The sequence below is a fragment of the Triturus cristatus genome, chromosome 4_1, assembly GCF_964204655.1.
Source record: "Triturus cristatus chromosome 4_1, aTriCri1.1, whole genome shotgun sequence".
NCBI lineage: Eukaryota > Metazoa > Chordata > Amphibia > Caudata > Salamandridae > Triturus > Triturus cristatus.
Genome location: NC_140585.1, coordinates 728,715,234 through 728,735,801, shown reverse-complemented (window position 1 = coordinate 728,735,801; position 20,568 = coordinate 728,715,234). Strand labels below are relative to the sequence as shown.

The 20,568-nt window shown below is 41.6% G+C and overlaps 1 protein-coding gene across 3 annotated transcripts in view; it reads right to left on the bottom strand.

Moving 5' to 3' along the window:
- Positions 1-17,041: 17,041 nt before the first annotated feature.
- UBE2N (ubiquitin conjugating enzyme E2 N) overlaps positions 17,042-20,568 on the bottom strand; it is a 102,505-nt gene continuing 98,978 nt past the window's right edge. For all 3 annotated transcript variants that reach the window (XM_085653199.1, XM_085653201.1, XM_085653200.1), the window contains one exon: positions 17,042-19,254. In XM_085653199.1, the coding sequence (XP_085509325.1) occupies positions 19,214-19,254 (41 nt within the window). In that variant the 3' untranslated portion in view covers positions 17,042-19,213. The remainder of the gene's footprint in view (positions 19,255-20,568) is intronic.

The following is a 20,568-nucleotide window of genomic DNA, read 5'->3' as shown; positions in this document are numbered from 1 at the left end:
TTTTTGTAAATGCTTTTGGCAGCTCCTCCAATAATACATTTTTACAAAAATCAAGACAAAAACATTTTCAAACCAAAAGGATTACAGCCGAATCTAGACCTATTTGGTTTGTTAAAACGTGTTAAATGAATTCATGAAATGGTGGACGGATATGTAGCACATGTTTAAGAATGATTTATAGGTCACTGAAACACCCAAATCAGTATAAAAAGGTTTTAGTAGAATAGATTCAACTACATAAAGGGTAAGCAGTAAAAGAGCAAGTTCACTACGCATATTTTTGTCAAATGGATAATGGTTAAATCCGTTTTGTATAGCTTAGAATGTACTGCACCAAACTAGGCTCATGCTTTAACCTGGTTACAAGGTTCATGCCCCCACGGGGCGGAAGGACACCCTAAAAGAAAATGCAGAACTTCTTCAGTTTGTTACAGTTAGATGTAATGGACACAAGGAAGGTCTTGCAAAAATGTCCTTTTGCCCTCCTCTCAGATGGTGGCTCACATTTACATTATATCGTCCAGAGAACATGTAACAAAGTGGTTATTTATTAGCAATGTGCTTTCATATTGGGTTCTCAAGGGAGAATTTGCGGTCAACGCCCATGACCTCCAGGTTCTCTATGTTGAGGTCAAATCCTCAGGAACCATGCAATTAACCCCTTCAGTGCCCGCCCCTTTCCCCGCCCAGTGCCGGCCGTTGCATTAGCGGGCGGGGTCTATGACGAGCTGGACTCGTCATGGGCACAGCGCCACCGCGGCCCATGACGAGTCCAGCTCGTCATGGGCACTGAAGGGGTTAATCCGAGGAATTAAATAGAGGGGTGCAGTATTCCCACCTCTACTTGTGTCAGGGAACGTGCTTCTTTTTCCCCCTCAGAAACATGGGTTCTGATAGGTGAGGGTGACCCTGGGATAAATATAGTAATTGAGGACATGCCCATTTCTGTGCCACACAATAACAATACATTTGCAACATTCCAACAAATACATGAAATTGTATTCAATGAGGTTCTGTGGAATTTGGACGAGCTATTCAAAAAGCGCTTGATGAACAATGAGTGCTTTTCAAATTTGCAGAAAACTTGTAAAGTTGGGTATTCTTATGTCCTGGCATTTTCTTTTTATGTGAGTAATAGGGACACCAAGTGATGGGAACATAAACTGCTTCTGTAGTTAGTGTAGGAGGCTGGCTTAGTATATGGTGCATACTTATTCAAATGGTGCACCTTGCATGATTCCAGGCAACCCATATGGTGATTTTAGTAGTCTTTGATAACCAAAAAAAGCTCTCAAAGTTGTAGCTGTGCAGAGCAGCCTTCTCTTGAAAGAGTGTTAAGCAACTTGTTTTACCGGTTTAATCCGTAGTGTAAGTTAGATGAAAATAAACCACGCAGTGTTTACCAAAAATAGGTCTATATTACAACACACTATCACATTGGTATATCTCTTACCTGTAGATATCAATACAATACACAAAAATACTTCAAAAGCAATCCGGTAAGTAGAACTAAATACAGTGTTCTCCATAGGGAGACCAAACCATATACTAAGAAAGTGGAATGCGTACTACAACGGAGGACGTAACTTGGAACAGAAGACCCAGAGAAGCCGGGGACACAAGGAACCACCTAAGGTAAGTACCCAGGAACCCGACGGAGGCTGTGTGCTGAGTGGAAACAACTGTGTCTATTAGAAGTCAATGGAGAAGTCGTGGTTGCAGTTTTAGAGAAGAAGGACCCTTCCCGGAGGACCCTGAAAAACCCTTTGAAAGAAAGAAGGCTGGAGAGCCACACCACCCGTGGATGCCCCAGGAACCACGTTACCTGCACGAGGGAAGCCAGGTGCATAGGAGTGAAGTGACTTCAGAACCTGCTATAGACGGCAATGGGAGACTTCAAGGATGCCGCCTCTGGAGAAGACTGAAGGAGTATGGTGGAATCCAAGGGTGGATTCTGGAAGTGAAGAACCTGCAAGCAGAGGGGACAGAGTCTATACCACTCTGAGGTGACCAGGAGGCAAGGAGACAATGCTCACCGATGTCAGGAGGTTCTCAAGAGTAGACGGTGACCTTGACTCTGCAGCTGTGAGGACCAGGCGATTCTGAGGAAGACCAGGAGCTGTGCACAAGCTGTCCCAAGTCGGAATTTTGTGACTAAGTGGTCAGTGTCTGGCAGGAGCACCAACAAGCCTTGGCAGCAGCAACTGCCGTGGAGGACGAAAAAGGAGCAATGTTGAGACCAGCAAGGTCCAAGGGACTCACCAACAGCAGGAGAGACAGACCACGCCCCGAGCAAGCAGGGGAGCTTACAGAAGCAAGAGAAGACCTTCAGGAGGACCCACAGGCTGAAGGCACAGGAGCTCCAAGAGGACCGAGCAACTCACAAAAAATGAAGGCCCACGATGCAGAGGATGCGGTAAGGGCGCTGATCTTGAAGGGAAGAGTTGCTGAAGCCTCATGTAGCCCAAAGATCTCTGGAGTGCAGGGCCAACAAGCCTTGGCAACGGCAATGCAGTGCCCAGGGGTTTGGTCCCAGCGGTTCCAACAAGGGATACTGGCCTCAAAATTGCAAAGTCAGGCCTGAAGGGAGTTGCAGAACCACCACCTGTGTCGCTGAGTCTCAGGAAGTCCATTAGGACGCCAGTAGCAGCAGACCGGTCCGCTTTGTTGCAGTGCCTGTAGATACAGGGAAGTGACTCCTTCACTCCAAGGAAGATTTCTTCAGGTCTCCTTGATGCCCAGAGGTCACTTGAAGAACCCAGAAGAAGCACAGCCACAGACGAAGACTTGAACAACGAGACCAAGAGCAGCAGGAGCCTTCCTTGGTGCAGTCTCAGTTCCAGACAGAGTCCAACGAAGGTCAAGTGCCCAGAAAAGTGAAGAGCGACGTAGTTTCAGCATAGAGTCCTAAGGACCCACCCACAGGTAAGCCCTTAGGTACCCAAAGGAAAGGGTTGGAACGACTTGGGGGGTCCCCCCCAGAGAAGGGGCTTGACAGAGCAGAGGATACTCACAGGTCCTTTGTCCAGTTTCGCACCAGAGAGGGAGCCAAGGGATATGTACCCTTAAAAGCAGTTTAGTGGTGCTGGCAAGCGCCCCCACCCCAGCCCAATACACCAAGTCCTGTCTGAGAGGTGGTCACACCTCCCTGTGACAGTAAACCTATTATTCTACCTTCCTCTGCGCGAGCTTGGCTCAGCAGCAGGTGGGAAGAATCCTGCCTGTGATTGGCTGCAACACTAGCTTGCCTGCAGACCCTGAAAGGCTGTTAGCTCTAAGCAGTCCCCCAGTGTAGGAAAGTAGTATCGGCTTCTTATGGGTACTCCCACTTTTTGCTGATGTCCCACTGTTTTTGGCCTAGTATGACTGGGATCCTGCTATCCAGGACCCCAGTCTGTTTGTTTTCTCCTGTTATACATGTACTTTAGGTACACTCCAGATTGGATTCTGGGGTACCCTTATCAGTCCCTAGTATATGTACAACATGTAACCAGGGCATAGGTACCCCAGAGGCCGCCCATGGGCTGAAGCATGTATTATGCCACCCCTGCGAGGCCGTTCAAATTGACACAAGCCTGCTACAGCAGACTGTGTAAGCTGGTGCTTGCACCACTTACTTAAGATATAGGTTCACTATATCTATCTAAATCACTACACTTAAATACCCATCAGTCACCCCTATGGCAGGCCTTAACAATACTGAAGGCAGGGTGCCGAGTTTTATGCGAGACGGTGCAGCTGCATGAGCAGAGCCCCTCTGCAGCCTTCAGAGACCATTCTCCGGGGTGGTCTGTGATGCAGCCAGACATACATGTTTAACTGCATTATAACCTCGCGGCAAATGCTAAATTTAAAACGGTTGCTTCGAAACAAGTCGTGTTTGAAGTCAAACACCTTGGAATCATACCTCCACGCAGGCACCTAAACGCATCTGACCGGTTTGCTTCTCCCGAGCTCCTGAGGACCCCGAAGATTTCCGCAACACAGGAGGTGGGTTCCCGAAGGTCGATCTGCCCTCTCAGCGATTCTGAGACCAGTATCCCTCGTGGGGACCGTGCAACCCGAACCCAAAGCGATGATTCCTGAGCCTGTGCTTTGGACTTTGTGTAGTCCCGACCCCGAGCATTATTTGCTTGAAGATTTCCAACCTCCACTCTCCGAGTGTCCTGTGGGCTGGTGCTTTGCAGACTTGCTTGAGGTCTCCTCGCGATCCCTGGTCCGTTGGCCTGTGGGTCCTTCCAAGGGTCACCTTGTTAATTCTTGGGCTTACCTGGTTGCACCAGACGTGCCCTGACTCTCCATTGCTTGGAGAGTCCCCTGGACATTGCTGATCCACACCATAACATGCTTCCTCTGACCTCGTGGGTTGAAGTTGCCAAGGCTTGTTGGTGCTCCAGCTGGACATCGACCACTAAGCTCTCAACATCCTTCGTGGGACAGCTCACCTTCGGACTTTGGTAGTCCTCGACGTCTCCTGGTCCCCGTGGCTGCAGTCATGCAACCCTTCTTTGCACCTGAAGCCCCCGGCATCGATGGGCATTCGACTACTGAGCCCCTGGTCACCAGAAGTGACCCAGACTGTCCCCTCTGCTTTCATGTTCCTCTCATCTTGAATCCAGGCTTGGGTTCCACCAGACACTCTTCGCCTTCCTGGCAGCAGTACTTCTTTGCAGCTCTCCATTGAAAACAACTAAGGTTTCCGACAGCACTTGACCCCTATGCACCCGGCTCCTCTGTGATGGGTAACACGGGTACCTTGGTACTCACTAGTGGGTTGGCCTTAGAACCTCCTTAGTTCCAAAGGGTATGCTCGAAGTCCTCTTAGAAGTGTCCTGAACTTTTATTTTTCCAACCATGACTTTCCCCATAGAGTTGTACAGAGCACACGTCTGTTTCCCCACTGCACCCGTCCTCCGTGGGCTCCCTGTGTCACTCCTCTGGGTGGTCCCAGCGATTTTACGTGCTCTAGGCACTGTCTATTGAAGTCGTAATTCTCATACCATTTTTTTTTTAAGTATATGGTTCGGTCTCCCCCTGGAGCCCACTGTATATTTCGCTATTTACGAATGTTCTATTGATTTAGTATTGTATGCTTTATGCCCTAGTCTCATGTAGAGACTAGTAGAGAGTGTTATATGAATAAATACATATTTGTATATAAATACTGTGTGGTTCTCCTTTCATTTAGTCGTTTAGGAAGTGATATTCTGGTAAAACAAACTGCTTTCCATTCCTTCAAGATTAAGCCTGAAGGCTGCTCTTCAGTGCTACCACTAGGATAGCTTTCAATAAGGTAATGTTTGCCCTCAGACATCATAAGGGTCGTGTGGCCTGGTACAAGGTGCCCACTTTAACTAGTGGACATACCAACCCACCTTCTCACACCCAGTACATGGGGTCATAATTCCAACACTGGAATCTGTGTTGGGGTATGTTCCAACATGTTTGTTACCAAACATGACTGGGTTTGGTGCAGCCACTATATATTTAGGCATATCGTAATGACTGATGTCCACTATGTTTGTTAAAGCGGACCACACTGAAGCCTGAAGAATAGACTCGTGTCTGTAGGGGTGTCCTGCTCATGCAGGGGTACCATTGGAAAGGGGAGATTCTCCCCTTTCCAATGATATCCCTCCTGACTAGGTGCTCGTATGTATAAAGTGAAATTGAAATGAGCCCATCAGCTCATTTCAGTTTTGGTTACTGTGCAATAACGTCAGCGCGACGTGCGCGCTGATAGTCATTGCACAGAAACCAAACACAGCCTCAGGAGCTGGGGAAGCAATCTCGCTGGTGCCCACACTAGAGGGATTCCCTATGCCATATGATCAGACAGCCAAGGGTCATCCGACGCACTAGTGCGTCGGACAGCTCCTGGCCACTCGACGCACCGAAGGGGTTAAACACACTGTTGACTTATATTGAAAAAGTAAATAACTGGCTAAAGTTACCAGTGTATTTATTTGTAGGGGAAACGGGTTGACTTGTCTATATGGCAAGTTATATACACAAGTAGTGTTACAATAAATTAGAAGATGACAAAATGAAAAACACATATATAAAATACCCATAAAATGCCTGCTAATGTAGAAGACTATGAAGGGCCAAAAATAAAAAATGAATCAACATCTATTATTCTTTGCAAAGTGCCGTTATGGACTGCTGTCCAGCACTCACTGCAACTTCACGATCCATGCAGTATGATGCCATCGGGGAAAACTGTGGAGCTAAATCTTGAAGTAGAAATTGGACTTTTGGATGGACTCTGCTTCGGTGGGGTTGTGCTGCTATTGAGGTCGAGGGTTCTCCAGCTTTGCCTTCTTGCTGCTCACTATGAACTTGTCTTATGAAATGTGCAAAAAAATATAAAAAGGTGGAAAAGAATTACAATGTATGATTTTTGTCAGCATTGCGAATAGCTGTAACTGCTCCCCAGCTCTTATATCAACACTATTGTCCATGCAATACGTGGCCATTCTTGAAAACTCTGGAGCCATATCTGTTGTAGTAGTCTGTACCTCTGAAGGGACTTTCTGGTCAGGAATTGTTGCTGCTGCCACTGATTTAAATGGTCCTCCAGCCTCCTTCTGCATAATCAGAAGGTGGAGAAATGTTTTGAGTTTTAAGATGATATAACATGAACGTCGTTCCACGAGTCCAAAAAAAAGCCTCCAGCCAAAATCTACCACCTTACTCGCAATAAACTTCTGAAGATTCAAGGAGGAGGAGTGGGTGTATACTTCCTATTCATTTTACTGAAAAGTATATCGTGCAATTATATTCCTGACTTTCCCAGTCATGGGATGTTCGCAGATTGTGCATTGCAGTAGTTCTGTAGCAGTTTTATTCCCCATGAGTTTTGGTAAAAATGGGTAGTTTGACAGGTGTTTGGTAGCTATGTTCTATTTGTGAGTTCAGATGTTGAGCTATTTTTTTTAAACTGTTCTTTTTTTTATAAATGTGTTAATAGAAAGTTAAACCAATATGTTACTAAACAGCTAGACTCAAATCTTGTGTAAAATATGTCTTTTTACTATCTCATTTGTGACTACTGTCATTGCGACCTCAGGTGTTGATGTGAAGGAAAATACATTTATGATTTGGTTAATTTGACAAATGAATCCAAAAGGGGAAAAGTTAAATTAGTAACCTACTAAATAGCTACACTGAAACCTTATGTAAAATATGTCTATATATGTATTTTACACTTTGGTAAAAACACCCGGCATTCGCAGTCTGCCCTTGGCAATGGCACTCATAGAATCATACATGCCATGCCTGTGTAATCATCAAGGACGCTCTTTCTCCATCACTCTGCAAACACGCCTCCTGGCATAGTACTAGTTGGGGGATGAAGTCCCCTTCTCTATTGAGGGTATTTGGGGGCCAAGTATCCCTCTTGTTACCTCCAGTAAATTCCACAGTCAGTTTGCTACGAGGTCTTCGGAGGCCACACCGCCTTTCTGCAAACATCTAGCACGCTACTGGTTGGGGAATACAGTTGTTTTGGATGCTAAAGGATCTTGGGGACCAAGAAGCCCTCCTGGTACTTTCTATAAGTCCTCCTCAGCGGGATTTTTGAAAGCTGGTCAGAGGCCCGCTCCCTTTCCACACCATTCTGCAAAGACCATTGCTACTTAAAAAAACATGGAAATTCAGTGAAAAACCCCCCAAAGGTTACAGTTAAGTTATAGTTAGGAATTAGCATTTAAAAAAACCTTAGATATTCACTGAAAAAACCAAAGGTTACAGGGACGTTCTAGTTAGGCTGATATTTCATTTGTTAAAAAAAAAAAAAAAAAAAAAAACTCAAATTCAGCAGTTCTAGTTAGCTGAGCTAACTAGAACCCGCGTCCCCGCAATGCACTGCTTATGACCTCACATATTACATCACTCATGGCATGGTCAGTGACATTAATTACAAAATCTCAAATGACATCACTGACCTCATCCTCAGACCCTGATGTACCCACTCATACCCCAATATAACCTTTCATACACCCACTCCAGCTTCCACACTAGCATTCTCAAAACCATTGACTCACCCATACTCGTACTTCCACACCCACTCACTGATTCTTAGAACTACACACACATCCACTAAGTCAGCCACACAAACAACTCGCTCACTAACGCAACCACTGATATATCCACTCATACACCTAGTCACTCAGATCTACTCACTCACCTATAGAATCAATCACACAGCCATTTACTCACCTATACTGTTCTACACACATTAATTCATACAGATACTAACACATACTCACTCAATTATACTGTGACAAGCACACACTCACCCATACGGCTACTCTCAAAATCACTGTCACATATGCAATCACTCATATACTGCAACTCACCTATACTGCCTTTCGCATACACAGTTATTCACCCATTTACCACAGACACATCCATTCACTCGACATAGCTATACACACTCACTCACCCATAGCGCCCCTCTCAGACACTCACAAACCCAAACAGCTAGTGATTCAGCCACTCACTCATTCTTGCATGAAATCTCACACACATCCTCACCCACCCATACAGACACTCATATACCCATACAGGTACTCAGAAAACCAATCAATAACCCATATAGACACTCATGTACCTACTCATCAACCCATGCAGCCACTTACATACCAACACAGACATTAACACAAATTAATCACTCAACCATACATTCACTGAGACCTATATAATCACTCGATTATACACTTAGTCACACACCCACTAAATCATCCATACAGGCACTCCTACATCTACTAATTCATCAATACACCTTGGTGTATACATATATTTAACACTAAGACTTTTTACAAACACTCAAAGTCGCTGTGTGATGTCATGAGTGATGTAATATGTGAGGTCATAAGCAAGCTATGGTTAGCTCAGCTAACTAAACTGCTGAATTTCCCTGGTTTTGTACAAGTGAAATATCAGCCTAACTAGAACGTCCCTGTAACCTTTGGTTTATTCAGTGAATATCGAAGGTTAAAAAAAAAAATAATAATAAAATAAATCGAATTCCTAACTAGAACAGCCTTGCAACCTTTGGTTTTTTCAGTGTGTGTATATACATCTCCTCTCTCTGTGTTGATTCCTCTTAGTGGATGGTACTCTGTTAACGGACAGTGCATAATTCCTCCAGCTGAATCATGCCAGTTACCAATTTCCAATCTGTGCAAAAGCACAACAAAAACGAGTGCACTGCAAGGAGGTTTGACTTTACAAAATTTATTTTCCAGTGTTTGTGCTGGAAAATAAATTTTGCAAAGTCAAACTTCCTGGAAGTGCGGTCGTGTTTGTTGTGCTTTCACACAGATTGGAAATATATATATATATATATATATATATCCACGCTCCATCCCTACACTTGTGTGTCCTCACCAAATACTTCAAAAACCAAGAGAGGAATCCGAGGTCTAAAATACAACTCTTGATCTAAGATTCAAGAGAGTTGGCTACTGACAATTTTACGCCAATTGTGAAATAATATAGGTAAGCATGTGAAAAAGCGATACAACAGTTGAAAGAAACAGAAGGTGAAGCAAACAAGCTTGATCTAAGGATAATCAGCATCCCATCATTACACTCTTAAAGTGCCCAGTGTCATCATCTGGGTTACCAAACAACTCTTCTCAAAGCCCTCATATTGTATCGTGGCTGAATGAATGAGTTGTATCCTCTTATCAAGAAACATTCAGAAAAAGAGGAAAAAAAGTGGAAGTTTTGTAAAGAGTGCAAAGAAAATAAACAAATATTTTTGTATTTTACCAGTGCTCATAAAACAGAATAGCTGGGGGTCGCGTAACTAGTTAGCATGGTGGTGCATGGCCGTTCTTAGTTGGTGGAGCGATTTGTCTGGTTAATTCCGATAACGAACGAGACTCCTCCATGCTAACTAGTTACGCGACCCCCAGCTATTCTGTTTTATGAGCACTGGTAAAATACAAAAATATTTGTTTATTTTCTTTGCACTCTTTACAAAACTTCCACTTTTTTCCCTCTTTTTCTGAATGTTTCTTGATAAGAGGATACAACTCATTCATTCAGCCACGATACAATATGAGGGCTTTGAGAAGAGTTGTTTGGTAACCCAGATGATGACACTGGGCACTTTAAGAGTGTAATGATGGGATGCTGATTATCCTTAGATCAAGCTGGTTTGCTTCACCTTCTGTTTCTTTCAACTGTTGTATCGCTTTTTCACATGCTTACCTATATTATTTCACAATTGGCGTAAAATTGTCAGTAGCCAACTCTCTTGAATCTTAGATCAAGAGTTGTATTTTAGACCTCGGATTCCTCTCTTGGTTTTTGAAGTATTTAGAAAGGGGGCTTAGGAATCTTTGTAGGTCTTTAAATATTTGCCCTCAGACCCTGTCTGTTTTGATTGTCCTCACCAAATACCTTTTTCATGAAACGGGATGTGGATTAGAACCAGTCCCTCATGTTCAGCGATTTCATTGAATCTTTCTTTCCCAGTTTATGCCCCCCTATTATCATCTTCCTTCGGGAGGTGTGGGGGGGGGGGCTGGGGGTTATAGCACAACGTTCCAGTTTTAGGCACTAGGCCCCCTGACATTTGGCAACTGACCAACATAACCTCTGTGTTTAGGCCATAGCTATTCAGTGCACAACTACGCATTCATAGCTACTGTCAATGCAAGGTCACTCAAACCACCTGGCATGCATGCAGAACTAGGGTGTGCCAACCCATGAAAAGTGACTGCATTTCATTACTGGGAAGAGTCCAGAGGTAAATTCCGGGTCTTGGATACAAGGTATTTTACATACCAAGGTCATCTTGAGTGGGCTTACAGAAGTGGTGTAAGTAAACGTAAAGATGGTGGAGTATTTGGCCTCCAGGCCTTTTTCCTGCCTTAAACCAGGAGATGTTTTCAAAACTGTACTTATGTACACCGTCCCTAAACCAAGACTGAAGTGCCTTGGAGCCAAAGGCCTTTCAGGGACGAAAATCCACACCTGCTTCATAAACTCTAGATCCTATTTACCTCTGAGGTCAAGGAGGCCTCATGTCCCAATTTCACTGAAGGTTCCAACAGTCTCCACCTCTGTATAGGCAATATTCAATAAGAAGTGAAATCATCCTGCCTTTATTGCAAGGTTCTGCGATGAAGTCTCAGTTCACTTCTGTGACTCGAGACTTGCACCAAGAAGTTGAGCCCACGTCCTTCGATGGGTGGCCTCGGTCTCAGTCCCGGGCTGGTTAGGTAGCCCCATCATCCAACTCTCATCCCAGAGGTCAGAACATCTGGAAAGCTTTCATCAGCTGAATCAAAGCTTGAGGTTTCAGCTGTGCTGTTTTGGTAGCATTCAGTGATTTGGTCACAACCAGCTTTGTACTGTTGGACAACCTCAACACCCAAGTAAATGAACAAGTTCTTCTGTTGAAGGGGAACTCAAGTTGAATTATTCCTGGGTCACTGGTATCAGGACTGAAGCCACCACTGCCCGGGCATGGCCACACCAAAGATAAGGTCCCTAGTGGCTTTATTGAGGAGGTCACTAGTTATCAGCCAACCATCTTGGGCATAGTCTATTTGCTTTGGATAAGAAGGGGATAAAACAGGATCTGTGAAGGGTGTAGTACCTTATGATAGAGCTACTGTTTATTAGCTGGACAGTGGGGTGGAGGGGTACAGCAATGGGAGATAGTCCACCATGAGTGGAGTCCTTAAAAGACCAACTGATGGCACTAGAACATGCTCCCAAAGCTCTTGTAGCGCACCAGGGAAGCCAATGCCATTCATTCTCCTCCAGGAAACGTACAGATAGAAAATATGGCAGTAACATACTCCTTGATGCAGTTTGTTTACAGCACAAGGAGAATTCCCCAGTGCCTCCCTGCTGTATTTAGGAAGGGAAAGATTTAGAGGTCTCCCTCACATGCACCAAGGCACTGTTTTCACCAACTGTGTAGCACTGTCCCTCTCACATGCAACATGCTGGAATCTCCACAGTTGTAAACTTACTATTAAATCGTAGTTTGTGAACACTCAAAAAGAGTAAACTTTCACAAAGTAAAATGACACATTTGTGTATCAGGTCCTCAGTGTGGTTTTGGTAATTATGGGGCGTTATACTGTTAAGCGGTTTTATTTTTGGACTTTGGAGAAACCTATGATTGGTTGAACGTTTCAAGAAGGCTGATATGCTATTGCTACCAGTGTGTCAAGTGATGGGTTGATTTGTTTCTTTTTCATCAAAAATCAATATGGTCTAGATACAGTAGCAAGATGGTATGACAACTATAGTACAGCTATAATGCTGCAGTAATGCATTATGGGGTTTTAGTAAGCCTTCAAGTTGCTGTTTTAGTCGTACTTTGACAAAGGACCAGCACTATCTGTAGACCATTCAAAGATGATGGATAGAACTCTTTAAAACAATTAATATGGTCAGAGACACGTTAGGGAAATGGTTTGGTTCACCTTACATAAATGAGCGATCCAATATGGCACCTTTCCAGCAAGTTATTATGCTGCAATGACATCCTGAGACAATTCGTAATGCAGGTATGACAATTAAGTTCCCCGGTTTTTACGTCATTGTTTCTTCCCAACATTATTATTACACTTGAAAAAGCCCACGGCCAATGGGCCACTAGGGCGAAACACGTGTCGGCTTTTCTCTCTACAATTTCTATCTGCACTCTATCTATGGAAATACAAATAACCAAATATGTGATAGTTATCCGAAAAATTCTTTGACATTTATTGTTTACCAACGTTGATCAATTGAGAGGGCACTACCCTCTATCTTTCCTCACACCAATATTATTACACTGTCTATGCCAGCCTTTTTCTAATCTTGGAATTGAGACAACTATTGGCCATATGCTATTCTGAAGGACTTCAATACTTTTCCAAGATGGCTGGTGCCACATGAATGGTGCAAGGATAATGTGCTGTAATAAGAGTAAGATGTCTAGTTGCAAATTGAAATGCAGTTAGATGCGATCAGTTCGTTTCATTTTTCTTGGTGATACTTTATATTTTACAGTCTATTACCCTGATGTTTTTAGGTTGAACCCTGTGTGCTAAGTTGGATTGTTTGTCTTCTGGATTTGGAGAGCTTTGACTTACAAAGTGACCACATGTTTTTCTAAAGAAAGCCTCTACCCGGCTAATCATCTGACTTCATATTTACAATACTGTCTCGTTGTGTGTTTACTTTTTCTGCTTTAAGTGCCACTTGCCTTGTGTTAAGGACAACTTAAGTGGTATTTTAAAAAGGTTGATTGAGAAAACGCAGATATCTTGATTGACTACACATGACGTTTTTAAAAGGGGCTTGAGTGTTGAAGCCATGCCAGTATAAGATGCCATTGAGTACTAATGTATTAGGATTTCTTTACTTTTTTTTGTTTAGATATTTTATGGAGTCCCCTTCATATCGATAAGAGCATTAGCCTTCATCTTATTTGAAATTTTTTATATAGCACTGGCTAGACCCAGAGGTATCAGAGCGCTTTACATGACAGGACATGGTTTCAGTACATAGTTACATCAGTTCCAGTACATGCTTAGGAGAAAAACGTGAGCTTATAAAATTATATAATATCCAAGACACACGTCTTATGGGGCATGGAAGGTAGTGGGGAAATGGTGAAGGGGAAGAGCAGACATTCAGGTAGACCTGAAGTGGGAAATTACTCCAGGGGGAATAAAGTAGAAAAAGCAGTCGAAGAGAGACAGATAAAATCGAGAAGAACCGTAAAAAACAAAAAAAACAATGTCCGGCTGGGTAGGTGATGGCCGAGGGGGTGTCCCAGAGCCAGACTCCTCTACAGCTGCATAGGACAGCTCCACCAGGCATCAGCCAAGGGTACTCGGGCTCCGCGGTAAGTACAAATAGTTATAGTTTCAGCCCGTGGGTCATCGTTCCAAAGAAGGCATCAGTCCCAGTGTTGCTGGGAAGCGACGTCTGCCTCGGCATCAGTCCCGATGTTGCTGGGTGGCGCCGTCCGCCTCATCCTCCAGCTCGGAGGGCGTAGGGAGAGATCACCGGCGACGTCAAAGGGAAAAGGATCCCTAGCGGTGAAAGTAGTGGAAAAAGTCTTGCTCAGAGGGGTGTTTTGTATGTAGAGGGAAGGTGCATAGCTGCGGCCAACGACTAAGATTCCGGTGCAGCTACATGGCTTTAAGGACACAGGAGTTTGATGGGACGCCGGGTTAGCTTCTTGGGATCCTGCAACACAATGCATCAAATGCTGTAGGAAAGACTGCCGTATGTAACGTATGGTCTCAACATGTGTTGGGCGACATCTTGACTGCCGAGCACTATTATTACTCACTTGGGTGTTGTGATCAGGCCGGGTTAGCATACCTACTAATGTCCTTGGTTGTGGTTGAAGAAAGCTGCCCCAGTCACTGCTATTGCACCCTTTCCCCAGCATCTGTGGCTCACCTATAAAAGCAGCTAGTTTAGGCTTCTGCCATTTTGAGGTCAGGCAGGCCACGTGATAGTGGTTTGACTAAAATGTTTAAGTAGACTATCCAATATGGTGTGCAATGTATTAATCTAGGTTATCATGAATGTTTTTCTGTTTTTTCGGTAGCGAAACTAAATAGTTATGTACCAGGATTCAATGCAAGGCTATATCATCCACTTACAGGAGAATAATGCAATAGTCAAGGACTCTACTCATGCATGAAAATAAGTAATAAATAAATTAATACTGGACAGTGTATACATAAAGTAAGCTTAGAATGGATGCTATCTTAAGAAAAGAATGTATTTAAGACATCAGGAAAAGATTTGGAAAATGTATTTTCAGAAATTACTCTCGAAAACTTGGGTGGGGATATGTCACACTTTAGTGAAGATTAGGATTTAACCAGAAACTAGCAGCGAGGGTTCTTTGTTTTTACAGAATTATGAGGCGTGTTATCCGGTCTTTATGAAAACCACGGCATACGTTTCAAGGAATCTTACTATGTGCAAAATTGGAAAAATAGTTTGATATGGTTGAACTAAGTTGACTTTACTCTTGATATACATCTTAGTTTACTGTCTAGAAGGGATTTACTTTATCATCTTTTCATTTATAAGAAAATAATAAGGTCCATAGGTCTTGGAATGTCTTTAAAATTTAGAAATTATACTATGCATGGTATGTGCCAGTTCTTTTTTACGGTATTTTAGGATAGGTAGATCAGGAGCCTGTATTTTGTTTGAAATTATCTTAATGCATTTGTTTAACGGTCTAGTTAATCATTGATTGTTTAATGAAAGTTTTTTTATTAATTTGATAGTCCTGAAGCTCTGTTGTAGATGGGACAAAATGCATTGGCTGTATATTATACTGATGTTACGAAGATGAAATAAAGATTATCTTTTACTAAGTAAGCTGCCTTTGAATGATACAAGTGTATCATTTTATGCATCTGGACCTGCTTTTTGAATGTTGGATTGTAAAGCCTTTTGCTATATGAATTAAGAAAAGATGAATAGTCACATGGTCTGGTGTATCCTAATTTATGTAATATTGTTTTAACATATGGTGTTGGAATGGTTAACCCACTGAGGTGGGCACCAAGGAGTTGGAACAACATTGAGTGCGGCAGTACATAGAACTGTTCAAGCTTATGCTATTTGGAATTTTAGAATGTAGTTTATTGGCAAACAGGAACATTATCAAACGTACAAAAAAGGAAACAATACAGATGCAGACATTTAAGAACAAGGAAAAATGAAATTTAGAAACCAGAGAATGGCATAGAAACCTTTTAGCTACTAATTGTTTCAATGCAATATTAGCCCAGATATTATAAGAAAATAATTATGCATGCAACGTTAACAAGGAGTAATTCCTAATTCTTTAAGAGTGTTCCACATGCGTCAATATGTTGGCAGCGGACTTTTTGTTGGTTCTTTGTATTAAATAAAGATCGTAATCAGAATGCCGGCACTGCTCCATATCTGGCAGATATATTAATTAGCTTAGGTGTACAGTGCCACACCAGAAGACAGCATAAAAGAAACCTGAAGGCAAGCCTTCTCAATATATTTCCCCATTTGTATTGTACCTCAGCAACATCAGATCAGCCAAAACCCTCCTACAATTCAGAGTGGAACTGTGGAGCCACTTCTTTGGAGAGCACAACATATTCCCATAGGATAAGGTTCACAGCTACACACATGAGGCTTCAATGTAAGCAATCTCGAATTGCAAATTAGGGGTTGCTCCCTTTGTTCAGCGCGCAAATGCTACCTAGCTGGGCTTGTGTTCTATAAATATCTATACAAATAATCAACAACAAAAAAAAAAAGTTTATCAGCCGGATGCTTAGATTGCAATGTAAAAAGCTTACCACAGAGTGTGAACTAGTATGGAGAAAACATGCAGGGAAATTAAATTACTGCACTGTCTAGTGGCAAATCCTATTTCTATGCTGTTCAACTGTGAATTGTCACATTCGCAGTTAATGCATTAATAGTTTGCTGGGTAAGCAGACAGATAATAAATTTGGCGAGAGTGCTCAAGAGAGACAATCACTTTCGCATTGAACATAAGCAAGGGCTATGGATAACAGAAAGCAAAAGAGACAGGAGTGCAGATTCAAAATAAACACTAAATACTAGTGTGCCAGAAACAAATAAATTTGCATATAATAAATACACACTACATTTACACCTAAATTATCGGCAATCATATAACACTAGAATATTTGTGTTCGTGTGATATTAGATGCAAAATTAGCCAAAACAAAATGTGGTTTGAAATTGAGGGATACGCATCATGCTCTGTTTTCCAGTAAGGTGTGTTACTCTTGAACATGGGACATCGCCCAAAATACACAGACTTTTACTAGATAGTCAGGTTTGTTTAGCAAACCAGTGTACAGGTTTGGAGGCAAAAACCTAATACAGGTTTGATAATTCTAGAAGATTAGAAACCATAAGTATACACGTTTACTAATTGAACTTTAATAAAAACCTAAATACCTATAAAGGTTTTTTATTTATTTTTAACAAGGAAATGACATTAAAAGTTTCAGACATCTTTTTAAAAATGATAGGAATGTTAAGTTCTTTATTTAAGCAGAGCAGGTAAATGGCTCGACTAACAGAAAAATGTATTTTCTACAGATCGTGTAACACCTTTTGTTGCAATTAATGAACACACTGTCAAATAAATGCAAGGTGACAATTTACGAATCAACTCAAACTTTCCAACTGTTGCATTTACTTTAGTTTAATAATGTTCCAATTACACAAAAAATTCCCTTAACTCTCGATCAGTTAAATAAATCTTACTGCTCTGAAACGGTAAGCCACCACAAGGTTCACTTCATCAAACCAAAACAGACCATCAGTAGGTATAGTGTTCTAAATAACAGCTTACTGTTTAAATGGGGAATGGTGAGACAATTGGAACTTTAATGAAAAGACACTGCTAGCGTGAGGCACAAATAAGTATCCACCAGAGAAGTCAGCATATTTAATGACGTTAGCTGGTTCTCTAAAAGCACTTTAAGTGGAACAAGTAAAAAAATTTAAAATTAACTGACGCATTGTTCCACGGTGCAAACGTAGACACTTATCTAACCCCAAAATCAGCATAGCTATAGAGCGAGTGAGAATATATATATATATATATATATTAAAATAAAAAAAAAAAAGATTCTTTATCTGACTCACACAGGCAAATTTCTAATGCAAGGTGGAACCCTGAAGATGATGTCCTCATTGTAGGATATGTGAATTGAACCTTACCTAAAGCTACATGGCATTTCAATCCTAACCTAGAGTCAGACTTTGTGCACTTCAATCTAAAACTGAACTTTAGGTATATCCTGGCAAAGAGTCTAAACTTTAATACTCTGGTTATCAGATGCGGTCTTGCTAATAGTAGATAGAAGGGAGGTTCAAAACATGCAGCAGCAAATTTCACTTTCACTGGAGAAAATCAGGAAAACGCTGGGTTTGTCAAAGGGGTTGAGGCTGGGGTAATTTAATGTTAGAACAACATCACAGGAATTTAAAAAAAAGTTTTTTACTGTGTATACATTTAATTCCAAACACTTGTGGGTGGGGACAAAATACTTTAGGCTCATTTGTTAAAAGCTTTTCTATGGTAAAAGACAAAACACGAAAATATATTCTGCCAGGCTACAGCATTACCATTGGTCATCTAGGCTATGAGGCACCTCTAATTCAAATTGCAAATTCAGTACAAGAAAACGAGTTAATCTTTTTTTTCTTCTTTCAATACCACATATGGGTGCAGACCTAGAACACCAAAAGCATACATACGTTTCCTGGCTTACTTATGCCAGATCATGAACACTTACATGATAAAGGTAATGGACACGCTAGTATCAACAAGACACAATGATGAACTTGTGGGTGAAGTGCAGAAGGCGGTGAAGAGGAAAAACATTGACATTGTCGAATCTTATTTTAATGTTTAAATACTAAACAAGTTTCAATCTTGCTTTAATGTTTAAATACAACTGTCAAATAGACATAATGAAATAAACACAGCAAAAAAAACTGTACAAAGGCAAAGTAGAATAACAAAAAATATTTTACTAAAACATTGGATTTTCCAGACAAGCCATAAAAAAAATGATCAAGCTTTTCGGAGGGAGAAATCTGCACTTGATAAAGAGTCAGTATTATTAGTGAATGTGATGTTTCTTTTAAAATGTTCCCACTTCTGTTCGAACAATCAAGCTTGTTCATCTATAGCATCTAAGTTACAGACTTGCCAAAGGGCACATCCTAAGTGCTGGTTAGCTGCATGAAATAATGCAATTATCATCACCATAATAAGGGGGGGGGGGGCTGCTGTGAAAGAGAAGGAACCCACAAAACAAAAGTATATTTCCTGCAGCTAACACAAGCTACATTCATTCACAGTGCTTATACTCAAACCATGATGGGAGAGACAAATGATGGGAGAGACAAATGAAAGCAGAGACAGGATACGATCCTTAACACATTAATAAGCCAGATGATATACTCAGCCTCTGCTCATGCTTTACAACAGTGAATCAGGACAATACAGAATTGCTTATATGCATTTAATCACAAAATTACTGATGATGTCTGGGCTTCTTTCTTATTCTGTAATGTTGTCTAAGACTGTGTCCATTAAATGCAAACGAAAAAAAGGAAGAGGTCTTGGCAGAACAGGAAAAGTGATGCACACTTGATGTTCATGTTGAAATTATAGGTTATTCGTGGCATATAGCCTAGTCCATGCTCTGGCTGTTAGAAAGAAAAAAAAGAAAAGCTAAAATTACACACTAGTACATTCACAATTTAAGTACAAATCACATTTTTTATATTTAATATATGAATATCAGCTTTTAGAGTAGCATGTTTGCATATGAATTACTGCGAGTTATTTTATTAGAACATACATCTGTCAAAATCCGCCCACTCTTTTTCTGTTTGAAGCACCCAAAAAGCACACGTAAGGCCATACACAGTACAATTTGCTGAATATGCATGAGACTTATTGCTCGATTAGCACACTACAAATAAAAACATTACAAAACGCACAACAGAAACTCAATTTGCCAAGTTCCATTCTTTTTTTTTCCTTCTAATCAAACTTAAAAACTTCACGGACTGTGCCACTTTTTCAGTGATATTCTTTAAAGTGTTTAAGTCGAAAGGTAAAAATGCAACCAGACTTCTGTTAAACTAGTAGAATCACAATCTTTATTTTGCATTAATATCAATATGGCTATAAAGATGTGAATTCTGATAATGAACCCAAGAAAACCAAAAGCTTGATAACTTAAGAATTCACAAACAGTTAGCCCTATATTAGCAAGTTACTTAACCAAAGCCAGTTCATATGCCATTTTAAATGTTCCCTGGTGTCAAACTAGAAATAAGATATGGTGCAACAGCCATATGAATTTTATAGCTCAATCAAAGTGAGGATTTTTTAAGTCTCAAGTCTTTTCTAACACAGCGCATGCGCTGCCTGTTGTGAGATATAGTATTAGCTCAGTCGCTTAGAGCCAGTCCATTGCTTACAATTGGTTTGCTTTGTCACTCATTTGCTTGTTTCTGGTTTGTTCGCTTCCGTTGGCTTTCCTACCTTATGGTTTAACCCTCCCCTGAAGCATGGACCCATTACTTGTTTCCTTACACTGCTGCCTTTTAAAGTGCAACTTTTTTCTTTTTAGGTCGAGCCAAGCGGCAGCCCGCATTCCCTGCTCGCTCTGAGAGGCATGCTGTATTCGAGTATGCACTGGAAGCCTCACCCACTCTCCGCCCATATATGCCATTGTCCTTCATAAATGCTGGCTTCTGATTTGTAAGTAGATTCGTTAGTCCCTCCTTGTCTGCATTTGTTAACTCCCGTAACGACTGGATCTTTTACTTGGCTCGTAACACGGTCTGCTTTATCTATTGGGTGAGCACTATTTTGTTTATTGACACTGACTGGGACAATGGTGGCTGCTTTTTGTATTTCCAGCGCGCCCACAAATGACAATGGTGGGAGCTTTTTTTTTTTTTATTGAGCGCTATGCTGCTCTAACTTGCATGCTGAGCGTGGCACCC